Raw genomic sequence first — 14,018 nt, forward strand, 5'->3', positions numbered from 1 at the left:
CACTTATGCCTGTGAACAGACTTTTTCAAAAATGAAACTTCTGAAATCTCCAACCAGATCAATATTAACTGATGCCCACTTGCATCACTTGTTAGGGCTGGCAGTGACAAATATGGAACAGGACATTGACCATCTCATTAGTCAAAAGCAGGCCCACAGTTCCAATTGAAATACTGGTGTGTGATCTGTTTATTTATAAATAGTTTTCATTTTATTTATATAAGATATGTGCAGTGTGAGTAGGAATTAGTAGCTCATATAGTCCGGCCCTCCAGCTCTCTAAGGGACCGTAATCCGGCCCCCACTTTAAAAAGTTTGAAGACCCCTATCTTAAGAGATGCTACTAGGAGAAGGGGAGTTTAAGCAGGTAAGACTATCCTGTGCTATTAGAGACTTGTTAGGGAACTCTCTTTAAAGGCTTAGGGAAAATTGATTCTGAAACTTATTATAAGGGTAGTCATACAAAAATTTTTCAGGGACCTACGGAGCCATAGGCAAACTCTTTAAAGAAACTGACAGAGCTATTAAAAGGCATATTAATGATGAGTTCAACAACTCCTGAGGAAAACTTTAGCTTTTGATAATGCCAATTAAAAAGGCTTCATGGTCTAGAACGAACACAGAACATTCCCAAAATAATTCTACCTAGACTTGAGAATTATGATTGTTTTGGGAATGTTCTGTGCTCATTCTGGACCATGAAGCCTTTTTTTCAGCCAAGTTCCCCTGCATCAACGTTGGTTAATCCAAGAAACTAGAACATTTTTTGTTTTTGGGCCACGCCTGCGGGTGCTCAGGGGCTACTCCTGGCTGTCTGCTCAGAAATAGCTCCTGGCAGGACGGGGGACCATATGGGACACCGGGATTCGAACCAACCACCTTTGGTCCTGGATCGGCTGCTTGCAAGGCAAACGCCACTGTGCTATCTCTCCAGGCCCGAAACTAGAACATTTTTACACCTGACATGCTGGTTTTATATTTTGAAGCTCTTTGACCCCATTATATCTGGTTTCGTTTGAGTGTTTTTGTGTGTGTGTGTGGTGGCCACCCCTATGCCTGCCTGTATTGTATGTAATGTCTGTTTATGTTGTATATTCCTTCTGTTGTACTTAGCTCATTTCTATCTACTGTTCCCCCTCACTCTCTTATTATTTCTCCCTAGTTAACTCTTTTTACCCTCACTTCTTAACTCCTCATGAATCTCCTTCCCACCTATTGTTGGTGGGAACCCCCCACCTCCAGCCCAACTCTTGTCTCCACCCCAGAAAGATGTCACCACTGCTATTGCTAACGCATTCCTGGTGTTCACCTTTTTTACCACTTCCCTTCACCATAGACTGTTGCTCACAAATGGTTTTGGCTTTGAGACCTTGGTTCTAGGACTTTCCTGATGTGTGACTGCTTGCGTGTTGGATTTACTGAACCTGTTGTACCCATTTCGCTGTGTGTGGATTATTTCCCAAGTTGACATTTGCTTCCAGACCTGCCTCTTTAATGTTCTGGTCTTGGGTCATGAGGCTTTCTCCACAGTGGACCACCTCAGATCGCTTTCATCTCCTTTCTTGGCTTTTCTACAGATGTTCATCTGTTGAAAGTTCATTTTTGCACTAAAGCTTTTAAGTGATAAAGTCTAGTATCATGTTGACATATATTTATCCAAGACTATGGAAAATAAAATCTTCAGGTCAAGAGATGTCTTTTAAAGGGAGATGCATCCTTGTTCATGTATAAGAATTAAAACTAATGTTTTATAACACCACATTTACAGAATTTTATTTACAAAATGGGTTCTTGCCTTTTACAAAAATTACAAAAAGAATGACTCCTAAAAATAGAAATAGCTTTCATATTGGAAGAGTCAAATGGCCTCCTTTGAAAGAACTACATCATCAGTACTGTGCATCTTTCCCCAAAGTCATAGGGCTTCAAGCTGTTGATGGAAGGTTTCTGTCAGGTCAGAGTCTGAAGGAGCAAGATCTTCTCATTGATGCAGAACCTGTGCAATACCACCATCAAGTTCTCCCCACAACGGGACACTTGGCGCTCCATGGCCAGACGGAAGTCCTCTTTCACGCCCTTAGTGATGCCACGAGTGACTGTGTGGTGCCTGAGGGCAGTGACAGGGAGACAGACAATACCAAGGTTAGCTCCAGTAGCACCGGCCAGTGTTTTTGGGATAGGAATGAAGCCTGCCTCAAACTTAAATGTAAATTAAGTAAAAAATTAAAAAAACAAAAACCCAGCCAACCTCAACCCCACACCCCTTCATTCTCACCCATTCCTTCTCAGACTTAAAACTAAGGGGCATTTTTCCTACACAAAGAGCTAAACATCTAAATGTTCTATCAAACAGCACATACTACTTTTGAATCCTGCAGCTCTGCCATAGTACGTCCCTGTACTGAGCGGGACATTGGTTGGCTCCTTGGTGCTGAGTGCATGGAGTTAGTTTTGCCAACTGCCTTGAGGGAGGGAGGGTGGGAGGGAGAAGGACTGTCACCACACTGAGCTGGGGCCATTGCTCTGGGAAATGCTCAGGAAGATTGGGGTTTGGATTTAGCTGTCAGGGGCTTGGGCAGTGCCTTTGAGTGCTGAGCCCATTTAGTTAGACTCTTGTGTGCCAGAGAAGCAGTGGGAGGACTTGGGGTCCTGAGACAGGCAGGTGGGGAGAGAGAAGTTGAATCACAGAGAACAGACTGCGATCTATAAACATCTACACTAGCTCTGGTCAGGCACTCAGGAGACTTCTATGTCTATGGAGATGTCCAAAGGAATGGAACATAGGAAAGATCTCTAACCAAACTCTAAAAGTTGTCCTTTAGAGATCAACATGAAGAAATCCTAGACCACTTAAGACAGCAAACTGAAGAAAGAAAGAGAAGTCTAGTCTGATCACAGAAGCAACCTGCATTCCCAACCTTACTACTTTGTTTCCTCCCCTTAACAGTTAAAGGGATTTATTTAAAAAAAGGTTTTTATACATTAGGTAAAACAACAGCAGTGAAACCAACTCTAAAAATTTTTTTTAATTAAATTTGAATCATCATAGATGATAAGTACAATATAAGCCATGAAGTGGCAACACAACTGAATATCCTTAAGAACCCAGGCTTTATTAGACTGGACACTAGTTAAGTTCAAGAACTCCATGGTGAAACAGCAGTACCAAGAGTGTACACTGTGTCTGTAGTCAAGCTCAGCTAGGAACTTGAACAAGTATGGTGTCAGGGAGGTGAGGCCAGGAATCCCACTGGACAGAGATGCAGACTGCTCTGTGTTGCCCTGAAATACTGCTCTTATGGGGCAGGGGCTAAAACCCAAGTGAAAGCAAACCTGCTAACCCAACATAAGTCATAGGCATTTGCAGACAGTAAGTCAATATCATTAGTGATTTTTTTTTTTTTTTTTGTAATTTTGCTTTTTGAGCCACACTCGGTGATGCTCAGGGATTACTCCTGGCTATGAGCACAGAAATTGCTCCTGGCTTGGGGGATAATATGGGATGCCAGGGATTGAACCAACGTCCATCCTGTATCGGCCACATACAAGGCAAATGCCCTACAGCTGTGCTATCACTCCAGACTGTCATTAGTGATTTAAAGCAAATTTCCCCAATTAAGACTACAAAAAAGTAAAGTAACATAAAATGTGGATCATGCTGGTTAAATGCAGTGGTGCTGCTCTCATAAAGGACAGCACAAATCCAAGAGAGCTTGTGCTAAATTTGGATGAAGAGAATTAGTTTTCTGTGGGTATTTTTCTTTTTGTGATATAGGGAATAGAACCCAAGCCTCACAGATAGGAGGCATGAGCTCTATCACTTCTGTGGTTTAAGAATGGAATATATCAGCCAGGAAGTGTGACTTTCTAGTCCAACCATTTTCAATCTCAATACTGGTGAGTAATATGAAAATCTAGGAATAAAAATGGTAAGTTTCAACATCTTGAGGTTCTTATGACTAAATGTTGTCTTTCTTACATTTAATTAAAAGAAAATCATAGTTTAGTGCCTGATCTAATACAAGTAATCTTAAATGCACTTAATTAGTGCACTTAATCTAATACGATTTGAAATAACTTTTTTCTAGATCCATAATGATTTTTAAATTGAACACAAAAACACTGGCAACTTATGGAAAAAAATAAGAAATGTTATAATATTACAACCAGATGGTTTGCCAAGGAATGTGGAACAAATTAAACAAATAAATAAAGAATGAAAAAGAGCACTGAGGAACAAAGAGCTGAAAACCATGGGCAGTAAAACATGTTGACAAAACAGCACACTATGAGCAGGTGTTTTTCCACTTGGTACCTGTCAGCAGTCTGTATGCTGGGCTGAAGCACAGGTAAGAATTCCTGCTGCAGCAACCCCATGGGAGGGCTAGAAGGCCTTTAAAAAACAGCAAACAGCAGCATTCAAACACCCACACCGATGTACCCTGCACTGCAAAAACAACACTCCAGAGAGAATGCACAGGACTGGAAGCAGACTGTACAGAAAACCTTTCACCTCCACAAGCCCCTGGCCACAGCCCGGTTCTCGGGAACATGGGAGAAGCAAGTGGCCCCTCCTGTTCAGAGGCATCTGGGTTTTGGTCACCAAGCTCATCCCACTGAGAGTTGGTAAAGAAAACACTGAGGAAGAGCATGATGAAATGCAACCGAAGGGAGGAGGTAGTGGAGGGGTGTGTGTCAACATCTGAGAAGATGCATTTTCAAATCGAGCCTCCTCACTCTCCACTCCTCTCTTGCCCCTTACCAATCCCAAAAATGAACCTCGGGACTTTTGGTAACCATCTTGGACAAGTCTATGTCCCAAACTGAAGAGGCTGTTCCGAGGTCCTAGAGGGGCTGGCAATGTATTTGATCAAGGAATGTTGGATCTGAATTTCAAAAAGTACTGAGAAAAGAAGTGGGGGGGGGGGTGCAGGGAAAGAGTCTGGGAGCCGTGGCTTGCAGAACTCTGTAACAACAAAGATTCAGTATATTAGCAGGGTGAGCACCTCAGAGAATGTTACTATACACCCAATTCAGAGCAAAAGCAAGACAGTTTTCCATTTTCATCCTGTCTAATGCAATTCGATCTTGCAATTAGCAGCAGAGAAATAGTTCACTCTTTGAAATACACTGGAGCAAAATGTCTTTAGTGCCTCAGTGGGTACTTTATCTACTGATCGAGATGCACAACTACAGGAGTCACAATGGGACTGAAGGGGAGGGCCTGCACTCTGTTCATCGCATCTTTGCACTCTACAGGGCAACAAAAGGTCTGCGATGATTTTAGAGACTTTGGTTGGAACCCAATTAGCAGAGCTCTGTCTATGCAGCTGGCTCTTCCCTCTCCCAGTTAGGCAAAAGTAATTCAAAAGGTAGGTTTCAAATGAACCTTGAGACACAGTAAAGATGGAAAAGTCCAACAAGGGCAGCTCACTAAGTAACAATTTTTATTCCTGCTTCCAAATGGATGAAACAAGAAATCTAAGATAATTGATTCTCTCCTATTGGACTTAGAAGAAATTAAAATTATATTGGACAAAAGGAGGAGCATGGCATTATCACCTCAAGAGCCTAGAAATACATGGACACTGTTACTGTACTCTCTAAGCAGCCCTTTCCTGTGGTGGTTGGTTGGTTTGGTTTTGGAGCCATGCCTGCTAGTGCTCAGGTTTACCACTCAGGCATCACTGGCGAATTGGGGGAGCCTGTGAGGGATGATGATCTATCTGATCTGATGTATAATCAGATAGATGTACTGATGCCTTACCTGATGTATTATCTCTCTGGCCTTCCAGTGATATTCTTAGGGCCTAATACCTCTTTATTATTCTTGTCCTAGGGCTTACTTACATGTACCGAGGTTACTATTCAGCTCTATCAAAACTGGTTAAAGAGGAAAAGTTTATAATAAATTCAAGTTTGAGATTCAACTTTAAAATGCTTTTAAAGGCATGTTTAAATATTTAGACTCAAAACCTAAAAATCAGAACTCAGAGTTACCTAGAATCCCATCTCAAAATGTTTGTTCTTTTGGGAATGTTTATTCTCAAACAATAAAAACATTATGAATCATGCAGTTATTTCCCCATTGTTTTTATGTCCAATTTTTGGAGGTAAATAGAGATGGAAAGATGTGCATCTCTTGTGAGAAATCTGATGTATAAAGGTCTCGCTTTTTCTAAAAGCAGCATTTGTTAATTTATTCTAGATTTTTAGAATTTTTAATAGCATTTAGAAAATAAATGAAAGTGGAAAGATATAATCTTCCCATTCTGCTTGAAAGGATTCCACAGTTTCTTTAGGGATCATACTCAGCAATGTATGGGGCCTGAGACCAATCCTGGGAAAGCTTGGCTGCTATGAGCAGTGGGTTCCAGTGTGACCCAGCTAGGGTCTCCAAGGTCATAACTAGTATTTGGTTTGGCTATGCAGTGGCAAAGATGGAAGACAATACTGCGGCTATACCCAGAGGTATTAAGCACTCTGTGTTGCTGGAGATCAAACTCAGGGCTTTGCTTGACAAGGCATGTATTCTACCACTAAAGTCTCATCTCTAGAACAATATCTAGTCTTGAAAAAACATAAAATTTATGTTTAAATTTAAATTTATCTAGAATAAACACTTCTGACTTCTCTCTTTCAATATTTCTTAGTCCTAACAAAGATGTAGATTTTTGCTTTCAGCAATGGAAATATTGTTTACCTCATAATTTAGGGAAAAAGAGCAAAGTTTTCTGTCATAGCAACACTTATTTACACTCAGGGTTCAGTCTCTTGCAGTGACTCTAACACTGACTTACAGACACGCTTAATAGGCAGGACGCAAAGGAAGAAGTATGAAATAAAGCTAAGCGTGGCCATTACAGCACAGAGGATATATCCAAACTACAATGAGTATCAAAGGATAGAAGCAAAATTTATGAGCTATTTAAAAATCATAAATGGTCACTAACTCCTAGCTGTGGGAGAGCATGTCTACAACTAAGCATGTAAGCACTTAGCCAGTTTCTTAGCTGGCAACATCTTCCTGGAGGCCTTAGATCTGGCTAGTTTTCGTTATGCTTTTCGAAGCAATGAGGACTTTGTAGGAGGGATTCAATTCAATGCTAAAGCTCAGTTGATAAAAATTGTAGGTCTTAGGTTGTAAATGAATTTTCTAAACCTGCTGTTCTTAATTAAATGTATACTCTGTCTTATCAGAAATTTGTAGAATCAATCAGTCTACCAATCTTGGAAAGAAAAATGTATCAGAATGTGACTTGTCTAGTGAAAAATTGCAAAAGTGACATAAAAAAAACCCTATTTAATGGAAATATAGTTAAGAAAAATGCCATATTTTTGGGAAAAGGATCCTGATTCTAATTTACTCTCAAAAGCAAAGACCAGTTTTTATTTCTTCCCTATGAACTCTTCGCAACAAATAGAAATGCACAAATATTTCTCGTAAGTCTACAAAATCTCAGCAAAAGACAAGAAACTTACTTGATAAGCATTCCTTGATTGGGCAGTAATTCCAGGTGAATCTTTCCACCTTCCTGAGTCCTTAAGTAGGCAAATTCTTCCAGCATGTCAATATCTGCAGTTTAGATTCAGGATGACCATGTGGAAATTTGGGTGCCTGTCCTCTTGGGTGAGGACAACAGAATATAACAAGTGAGGAATATGGCCACCAAGTAGTGAGCTGGCATCAGAACTCAGATCTATATGATCTGCACACTAGTCAAACTACCTCTCTGGAAATATACCATATCAATACAATTTAAAGTATACAGTTACAAAGCAAATTCTTACTTCCTTAATATAAAACCAAAGAGGTAATGGTGGTATATATGCTCCAAAAATTAACTACTGAGTTAGGCACCTGGACAAAAATAGATTCCTCGAAACTCACTAATGTATTAAGCAATTAAGTATAAACACTAAATAAAACATGTAACTTTCCATCTCAGATAGCTTCTCCCTAACAAACAGTATGGAATACTGTTGCTGAAAGCAACTGCTGAAGTGGGCAGCATCTTAAGCAGGTATGGAGAGGTACAAGTGATAGCTATGGCATTAAGGATAGATCTTAGTGGAAAATCAATGCCCAGGAGGGCCCTAAAAGTGCAAGGGATGAAGGTCAATGAACTATATATTCTGTGGTGAAACCAGTCATGTTGGGCTGGTATTTTAGGCATCTCAGGTTCCTTTCTATAAATCGCCAGAAGCTAAAAATGAACAGGGCTTGAAGGCTTTTATGACTTTCACAATTCTACTTGCCACTAATCTCATTTTTCTTAAAATCTTTTTTTTGGATTTTGGACCAAACCTGCTGTGCTCAAGGCTTACTTCCTGGCTCTGTGCTCAGGAATCACTCCTGACTGGTTTGGAGAACCAGATGGGGTGCCAGAGATTAAACCCGGGTCAGTCATATGCAAGGTAAGTGCCCTACCTGCTGTATTATTGCTCTGGCTCCAAATCTCTCACTTTTTTGGGGGGGCGGGGGGGGGGGGATCACACCTGGCAGTGCTCAGAAGTTACTCCTGGTTCTATGCTCAGAAATTGCTCCTGGCAGGCTTGGGGGACCATATGGGATGCCAGGATTCGAACCACCGACCTTCTGCAGGCAAGGCAAATGCTCTACTTCCATGCTATCTCTCCACCCCCCCAATCTCATTTTTAATCACCCTCCACTTCCCTTTTCTACGTGAGAACCATTATCTCTTCCCAGAATGTTTCCTTTTTGTACTATGCATTCATTCTGAAAAATGAGATGTTCTTATGCTCAACAAAAAGGATACTTGTAACATAATTGAAAAAATTCTCATACTGGAAATTTCCTTGCTGGCAAATCTTATTGACAGCTTTCAAGAACAGATTCTCTCCTCGAGGCCACTCTTGCTGCAGCAATACAATCACGTGTCCCAGTGCCATGTCATCCCTGTTGTCTGTGAAGGCTCTGAGCTGCAAGACAAGATTTATGCAGGGAAAGGAGATCACGGCAATCACGGCAATCAACAACACACTAGGATCACCTAAATAAAAGGGTATCATAATAAAATATCATAAAGGTCATTAAAAATGTTAAGGAAGCAGAGAGCAAATGTCTTTAGAAACATCAGAGGTGTTTTCTAGGGTTGTAGAGAGGTTCTCAAACAAAACAAACAACAAAAAACCAACACAAGCATTTTCTAAGGAGGATAATGCCTCACCTCTCTTAGATAACCAGATACCTGTAGAGGGATGCATATAGGAATTTGAATTTGGAGAATGGTTCTATGTAATAGTTCTATGTGAGATAATAATCGGGGGATTTTTTTTTCAAGGGGAAATTTGGAATTGGAGGGTGAACAAAAGGGGAGAAAGAATTTGAGGAAAACATGGGATTTGGGAGGAAAGGTTTAAGAAAAGAAGCAGAAATGTGAACAGGAGAGCCAGAGCAGCAGCTATTTCTACAATTACACTTTGAACTGTTTGTTACTCCTAGTTGATTCTTCTGACTTTAGTTTGGGAGTCACTGCCCAGTATTGCAGCAATTTTGCTCATTCTCCTTTGTGAAACATTAAGACTTCTCAAATCTAATGTTCCATTCTCCCTGCAGGCAAGAGCTCGGTTTCTAATCTCTCACCTTTCCCAACTCAGGTAGGCCTTTATTGGTATGCTCATGCTTAAACTCTATCACTCTTACGACAATCAACTTGTCATCTCTCTATGAATCTAATGGTAATAGTTTTCCTTTCTTCTATGACTAATATATTGGTTTGTAAAATAATTCGTAACAATTACTGAATACACAGTTATGTGCCACATTACTTTCTGTGTTTTCTTGAGGTTGATTATTATTTCCTACTTATCTTTACCTAGGACGGTTTGTAGGTATGTATGTTTATTTTTGGGTCACATCCAGCATTAGTCAGGGGTTATTTCCTAGCCCTGTGCTCAGGAATCACTCCTGGAGGCTCTGAGGACCATACGGATGCTGTTGATAGAACCTGGGTTGGCTAAATGTAAAGCAAACACCTCCCCACTGTGCTATCACTGTGGCCTGGACAGATGTTATTTAATAAGTATTTGTTAATTCTAAGCCTGGGTGCTTTCCCCATAAGCCAAATTGCTCTTGTTACAGAATAAACTTAACATTTGTTCATAAGATGTTCAATTTGAGTTCTTTCATGTCACCAGAACATTTCAAATTTCAAACATTTCAAACATTTTATAATTCCTTCAACACATCAACTTTATGCTTACCTTAAAACAAGCTAACATTAAATGCAGGCAGTATGGCATGATAGCTTTGCTGGTACATGGCAGAAGCTTCAGATCTGAACCTAAATACGATACACAATATACTTGTTATTATCAAGAACTCCCATAAACCTCCAAGTTCTCAATAATTATCAAAACCGCCATGTTTTCTTATAGAATTTTGCTTTTTTTGTTTGTGTACCATACCCACTGTGCTCAGGGTTTAGCTCTGTACAGTTCAGGGATTATTACTGGTGTATCTTGGCAGACCCTATGCGGTGCCAGGAATTGAACCAGTGTTAACTGTGTACAAAACAAATACCTTACCCAATATAACCTATCTGACTCCCCTTCCAGATACGTTACCAATTACTAGTTAAAAATACTTTAAAAAATGTTATCAAGTTCTGGGACAATAGTACAGTGGTAGTGCCCAATCTATTGAGTAAGGCTCTGATCTTGATCCTCAGTTATACACAAGCATTACTGATAGTGGCTCCAACTGAAGTAAGTTATTATTTAAATCTTCCCACTTAGACTACACCCAACCTTAAATTAATGTTAACAAATAATGTTAGGAAAGGGTTGGGGCTCCTTGTCTTTAAAAATGAAAAGTCATTTGGTCCAGTACCATTTATTGAAAGTGCTTTCCTTTCTCCATTGAATTACATTATCCCTGAAAATTATTTGACTCTGTGTTTATTTCTAGATTCTCCTTTCTTAACTCGATACTATCTTAATATCTATAATTTAATATCTAAGTTTTGCTATAGAGTTAAGTCATCCTTCTAAAAATTGATTGTTTTATGGGATATTTTCATGTAAATTTATTTTATTTGAGGACCAGAGTAATAGCACAGCACTTGCCACTGAGTGTGGCCCTCAGAATTTTAATTTTAGGGGGGCAACCCTTGGTTTTCAGGGCTTATTATTGGTCTGCACTCAGGGATTAATGGAGGGCTTAGAGGACCAGAAGAGGTACCTGGAATCAAACCTGGGTTTTGGCCTATGCAAGGCAATTTTTATACTCTACCAGGAGTCTGCAACCTTTAAGACATAAAGAGCCACTTGAACTCATTTCCAAAGGAAAAGAACCCTGGGAGCCTCAAAACCATTTCGACATTTAAAACAAATATAGCACTGCATACACTGTCTCTTATTTTAATGCTATATACAGGATCGTGCGTTAGCTGTCGATCTGAAGAGAAAAAGAGCTTTTTTACTTAACAATGTAAAATATATCTGTGCAAATTAATAGCCAATTAAATATTTAATTTACCTGTTTAATGAGATTTTTGCCACACAGAGCATCGTGAGGCTGCAGAGGGTAAGTGATAGTGTCCCCCCCACCCCCACGTCAGAGGTGCAGCAAAGCTTCAAAAGAGCCTCAGGTTGCCGACCCCTGCATATTATCAGGCCCCATCATTTAAATTTTATTTTTGTTTTTTTTTTGGGCTACACTAGGTGACGCTTAGTAGTTACTCCTGGCTCTGAGCTCAGAAATTGCTCCTGGCTTGGGGAACCATATAGGACACTAGGGGGATTGAACCTCAGTTTGACATAGGTCAGCTGGGAACAACAGCTCCAGCCCCCCATCATTTAAATTTTAGATTCAGGTTATCAGTTTTTTGTTTTTTTTGTTTTTTTTTGTTTTTTTTTTTTTGGTTTTTGGGCCACACCCGGCATTGCTCAGGGGTTACTCCTGGCTGTCTGCTCAGAAATAGCTCCTGGCAGGCACGGGGGACCATATAGGACACCGGAATTTGAACCAGCCACCTTTGGTCCTGGATTGGCTGCTTGCAAGGCAAACGTCGCTGTGCTATCTCTCTGGGCCCAGGTTATCAGTTTCTATTTTAAAAAAAGATCTACACAATGTGTGTTCATTTTCCTAATCTCTTATTAGAATTTTATTAACTTTAATGCTTTCTAAAAACAAAACCTTTGGCTTTATTAATTATATTTTGTGTTACATTTCATTGATTCCTGTTTTTATTATTTCCTGCCCTCTTCTATCTTTGGGCTTAATTTGCATATATTTTTCAACTATTTCAACTTTAAACTACATTAATGAACAATTATTATTTATTTAGATTTAAAGCAATGTGCCATTTGAGATGAGGCTTTAAGATAGATGAAGAGTTGGGCTGGAGAGATAGCAAGGAGGTATGGCATTTGCCTTGCATGCAGAAGGACAGTGGTTCAAATCCTGACATCCCATATGGTCCCCCGAGCCTGCCAGGAGCGATTTCTGAGCATAGAGCCAGGAGTAAGCCCTGAGTGCTGCTCGGTGTGACCCAAAAACAAACAAATAAACAAAAACAAAAACAAAAAAAACCAACCAAGACATATGAAGAGTGATTTGCAAAAGTGAGACTCAAAATTCAATCACTGGTACAACAAGTCCTTTGAGATCCTTAAAAAATAACACATATTTAGCTAATACCAAGTTTTTCCAGACTAAGTGGAGATAAGAAGCGAAGAGAATTTAAGACAGATACAGAGCTGTCTATGAAATTAGAGCCAAGGAAAAACTTGAAGAGACAAACTTTTTATGTAATTTTCAAAACCTTGAAAATCACACAATATTATCTAATAAAAAATTGTAAAAAAAAAATCTTCCAACCTAGGGCACTAAAGCTATTTCATTTTGAGAGTGGGGAGCTTTCCAGTAGTACTCAGGGGGTCTGGGAGCCATTCTTTGGCCAACCAAGCCTTTTGGTTGAATGCTGAAACCAAAGAATGTGGTCAATGCTAGGACCTCCAGTGTTACCCCAGTAGTGCTTGGGGACCACCAGGGCCATATCTGGCAAAATGACAGGGGAAGAGTGTGTGGGGCCAAGGGTTAGATAGAAGTCAGGTACATTGCAAACTGCGTACTTAGCCCCTGTTCTATGTCCTGCCTCCCTAAATTTATTTTAAAAAATAAATATAGGGCCTGGAGAGATAGCACAGCGGCGTTTGCCTTGCAAGCAGCCGATCCAGGACCAACGGTGGTTGGTTCGAATCCCGGTGTCCCATATGGTCCCCCGTGCCTGCCAGGAGCTATTTCTGAGCAGACAGCCAGGAGTAACTCCTGAGCACTGCCCGGTGTGGCCCCAAAACCAAAAATAAATAAATAAATAAATAAATAAATAAATAAATAAATAAATAAATATAAATCTTACCACCATACCTTTCCTAAATTTGGGTTTTACTTTTGAAGGTTCTTCCTGTGATTTGCCTCCATCCTGAATGGGGAGTACCATGTAGCACATCAAATCCAGGACTTTTTCACATGTCATCTAAACAAAATGCAAAAAAAAAAGATGAAAAAAAGGCACTAAAGCGAAGTTTTCTGAAATGGAAACCAAGTAAATTATTTACAGCGTATTAGTGGAATAATATAAACTATACCTCTGCATAGCTCTATGCCCGCAATGATGCGAAGGCCTTGCAGCTGGCATGCAGGAAGGTCTGCAATTAAGATATGCGGCGCAGCGGAAGGCGAGTGTGATACCAAAATCTTGTTATTAAGGTTTAATTGACATGCTGACACTTTGAGGAAATTCTTTTGATTTTGTGTGGCAGTTTGGGCACTCGGGCTCAAAAAGGTTAGCCATCACTGCTCTATGCTCACAAAGAAATGAAAGATCGAACATAAACGTGTTCTAGAGTCTTTTTGTTTGTTTTTGTTTTTTGGGTCACACTGGTGGTGCTAGGGGTTATTCCTTGCTCTGTGCTTAGACATCTCTTCTGGCAGACTTGGGGATCATATAGGAAGCCAGGACTTGAACTGATGTCTGTCTGGGATTGAA

General features: G+C 40.0%; 1 protein-coding gene across 4 annotated transcripts in view; it reads right to left on the reverse strand.

Moving 5' to 3' along the window:
- Nucleotides 1-1,746: 1,746 nt before the first annotated feature.
- INTS10 (integrator complex subunit 10) overlaps nt 1,747-14,018 on the reverse strand; it is a 41,909-nt gene continuing 29,637 nt past the window's right edge. For 2 of the 4 annotated variants that reach the window (XM_049771816.1, XM_049771815.1), the window contains exons 13-18: nt 13,397-13,505; nt 10,228-10,307; nt 8,781-8,943; nt 7,483-7,576; nt 4,316-4,393; nt 1,747-2,107 (exon numbers count right to left, since the gene is read on the reverse strand). In XM_049771816.1, coding sequence (XP_049627773.1) covers nt 1,951-2,107; nt 4,316-4,393; nt 7,483-7,576; nt 8,781-8,943; nt 10,228-10,307; nt 13,397-13,505 — 681 coding nt within the window. In that variant the 3' untranslated portion in view covers nt 1,747-1,950. The remainder of the gene's footprint in view (nt 2,108-4,315; nt 4,394-7,482; nt 7,577-8,780; nt 8,944-10,227; nt 10,308-13,396; nt 13,506-14,018) is intronic. The other 2 variants (XM_049771818.1, XM_049771817.1) reach the window with 1 other exon arrangement.

The sequence above is a fragment of the Suncus etruscus genome, chromosome 4 (genome assembly GCF_024139225.1).
Source record: "Suncus etruscus isolate mSunEtr1 chromosome 4, mSunEtr1.pri.cur, whole genome shotgun sequence".
In the NCBI taxonomy this organism is placed as follows: domain Eukaryota; kingdom Metazoa; phylum Chordata; class Mammalia; order Eulipotyphla; family Soricidae; genus Suncus; species Suncus etruscus.